The following is a 2,873-nucleotide window of genomic DNA, read 5'->3' as shown; positions in this document are numbered from 1 at the left end:
TTATTTCCATCTAAATAAGTAGTAAAGTGTGACACTTGGGATATTATTTACATTATGAAGAGAGGATATATACAAACAAATAATAATTTTGAGCGATGGAAATAAGCGAATTAGCACAACACCCCATAGCCCCATTCAATTCCCATTCAATTCAATGCAATTAATTTAGGGCTTATGGTAGGGGAAATAGCCAATAATGACCTTTTGCACAAAATAACACCTGGACCTCTTTGGTGGGGACGTAACAACTACAAAGAAAGGTAAGAAAGCCTTTTAGTATGGAATTCTCCTTTAACTTTGAAAATGGAAATCACTGTGGTGTCTCTGAATTCAGTGAGCTATGAATTCTATTTAGTGCTGCGGTAATGATAAACAACACATCAAGGCAGTTTTCTTCTACTGTTCAGTGAACCTATTTATTTAGCACCAAGTGCAGACTTTGGACCAAATTTAGATAAAGACACTCTGTCACATTTGAGTAATTCCTTTTCAACTCATGTCATGCTTATACAAAAAAAAGCATGGGAAAATATTAGAATCTTACAACAAAATAAATAGAAAAGAGTATTTTTTTAATTAGTTCCAACACATCTACTTTTGTCACATTGACAAACATCATACAAAACTAACCAAAATGGTTAAGCAGCTGGCAGCAGGGCCCCCAGCCCACCTGGCCTATGCAGCAACTATTGCAAAACATTGTGCAGTGGAAGATCTGGCGCTTCTGCCTGGTGTGTTCTGGCTTCTTCTGTGTGGGGAAAAAACAGTGATGCAGGTGTTTACATCTCTAGATGTACACAGTAGGCTACACATACACAATGCACTGCAAAATCACGAGTGTTCATTTTTACATTCAGTTAACAGTGAAATTAACACGCACGCGCACGCACGCACGCACACACACACACACACACACACACACACACACACACACACACACACACACACACACACACACACACACACACACACGCATGGCTCATTCTGCGGCAAAAGCAGAGTGACACTCCATTGGGAAAACACATCCACTTAAGGTTTTAATTTGCTCACGGTAATTGGTTTAATTAATTCTGTAAATGAAACATACCATCAACGATTCCATTGACTTCTCTTGATATTCTGCCACCGGAGTGTCATTGCTCCCTGTCTCCTCCAGCTCTTGCACCTGATAATGAATTAAGTGCATTCAGGAATAACGTCTTATGCATTTGCTGACAAATCATTTATAGCTAACAAGCAAATGAGGTGAGCTTAACTACTTAAAGGACAACTTTAAGTTTTTTTCAACCAAGATTCATGTTTTAGGTTGTTATTAGAGATAGTAAAATATGAGTGTTTTTTTTTTCATTTGCTGCTTTCTTTCGTTTTAGGGATTTTAGCTGTTTTTCACAGGGGGTGGGGGCATTCGAGCATGGGGCTAAATATGTATTTTTTTTACAAAATTATTATAGCGATTTCTTTTTTTTATTATTTACTATAGTCCTACTAGACGGTACCCCAAGAAATGAAATCTGGCCACAAAAGATCACAGGATCTACTGAATGTGAAGGAGGCCTACTGGGGGGAAGCCGCACTGTGTGTCGTAGGCTCAATATGTCAGTTTGACACATTCAGTAGATCCTGTGATCTTTTGTGGCCAGATGTAATTTATTGGGGTCTAGTAGGACTATAGTAAATAATAAAAAAAGAAATCGCTATCAAATTTTGTAAAGAAATACATATTTAGCCCCATGCTCGAATGCCCCCGCCCCCCTGTCAAAAACAGCTAAAATCCCTAAAACAAAAGCAAGCAGCACATGAAAAAATATTAACTCATCTTTTACTTTCTCTAATAACAACCTAAAACATGAACCTTGGTTGAAAAAAAACTAAAGTTGAAAAAAGACCTTTTTTCTGAAGTGAAAAGACACAATATACAAGCTCACAACACGTCACAACACACTGCGTCACATTGCGTCGTGTTGAAACTTGTGAGCTTGTAGATCTGCTATTTTTCACTATAAAAAATGTGTTTTTGAGCTACACCAGGTTGTTTAACTAAAATACTTACCCCAGCAATGGGGACAGCATAGCTCTCCATGACGCAAATAAAGGCGAGCACGAGTGTCACTGCAACTGCAATGCTGAATGCCTTCATTTTCCTTCTTTAGTTTAGATAGTTTATTTATTCAATCCTTTGAATGTCAGGGTCCGACGGGTCTTCTTTTCTCATGGGTGTCGAGTCAAAATCTTCTTCAATTAATTATTGGGCTGCGATACCTTCTTCGAGTCGTTTGAGTGCCTCCTCTCAGTCCTCTGTGTGGTGGTTGACTGAGAGACAGAGTTGGTACTTTTTTTTATACACCCTTTGGCCCATCCTCCATGGAGGTGCAGCCTCCATGGAGGCAAGGGGCAAGGGTTACCTAACTCCAGCAGGGAATGTTTTGGACTCCCCTTATCCTTTCTGGCTTTCTCCTCTTCATATTTCTGTAATACAAAAAGTAAGGCACATTCTCTAATCTGTTTTTGATTATGGCCCCATAATATCAAATCAACGATAACATTCTAAAACAATTCCACACGTGAGAAATGTTCTGCTGAAGGAGGCTGTTGTCACTCAAGGGCCGCGGTAGGAGCAATATGCGCTGTATTGATGCAGTGCTAATGCCATCTGACAACAACCTTAAAAATAGTTACCACCCACCCTCGATTATATTAAAAAGGGAATTCCCACACCACAGGCTCCAAGATTGCATCAGAAGTGGTTAGAATAAGCCTCACTCCCAATCTTCCACCGTAGTCTGAAAACCCACCTCTTCAGACTCCATCATGGCCCGTAGCACCCGATGATCTTACAGGCGTATGCAAAGGCTCAATTTATGTAACTTAGATAG

The 2,873-nt window shown here is 39.6% G+C and overlaps 1 protein-coding gene across 1 annotated transcript; it reads right to left on the bottom strand.

Annotated features, from left to right (window-relative positions):
- Positions 1-530: 530 nt before the first annotated feature.
- On the bottom strand, positions 531-2,282 carry LOC310855575 (hepcidin-like). Its single transcript, XM_083760629.1, has 3 exons — positions 2,051-2,282; positions 1,088-1,165; positions 531-745 (listed from the first exon to the last, which is right to left on the bottom strand). Exons 1-3 carry the CDS (start codon positions 2,135-2,137, stop codon positions 626-628), a joined length of 285 nt encoding a protein of 94 aa, XP_083616755.1. The 5' UTR covers positions 2,138-2,282; the 3' UTR covers positions 531-625.
- Between the last annotated feature and the right edge of the window lie 591 nt (positions 2,283-2,873).

The sequence above is a fragment of the Protomyctophum parallelum genome, assembly GCF_964188405.1.
Source record: "Protomyctophum parallelum genome assembly, chromosome: 3".
Classification (NCBI taxonomy): Eukaryota; Metazoa; Chordata; class Actinopteri; order Myctophiformes; family Myctophidae; genus Protomyctophum; species Protomyctophum parallelum.
This window is presented reverse-complemented; position numbering and strand designations above follow the sequence as displayed.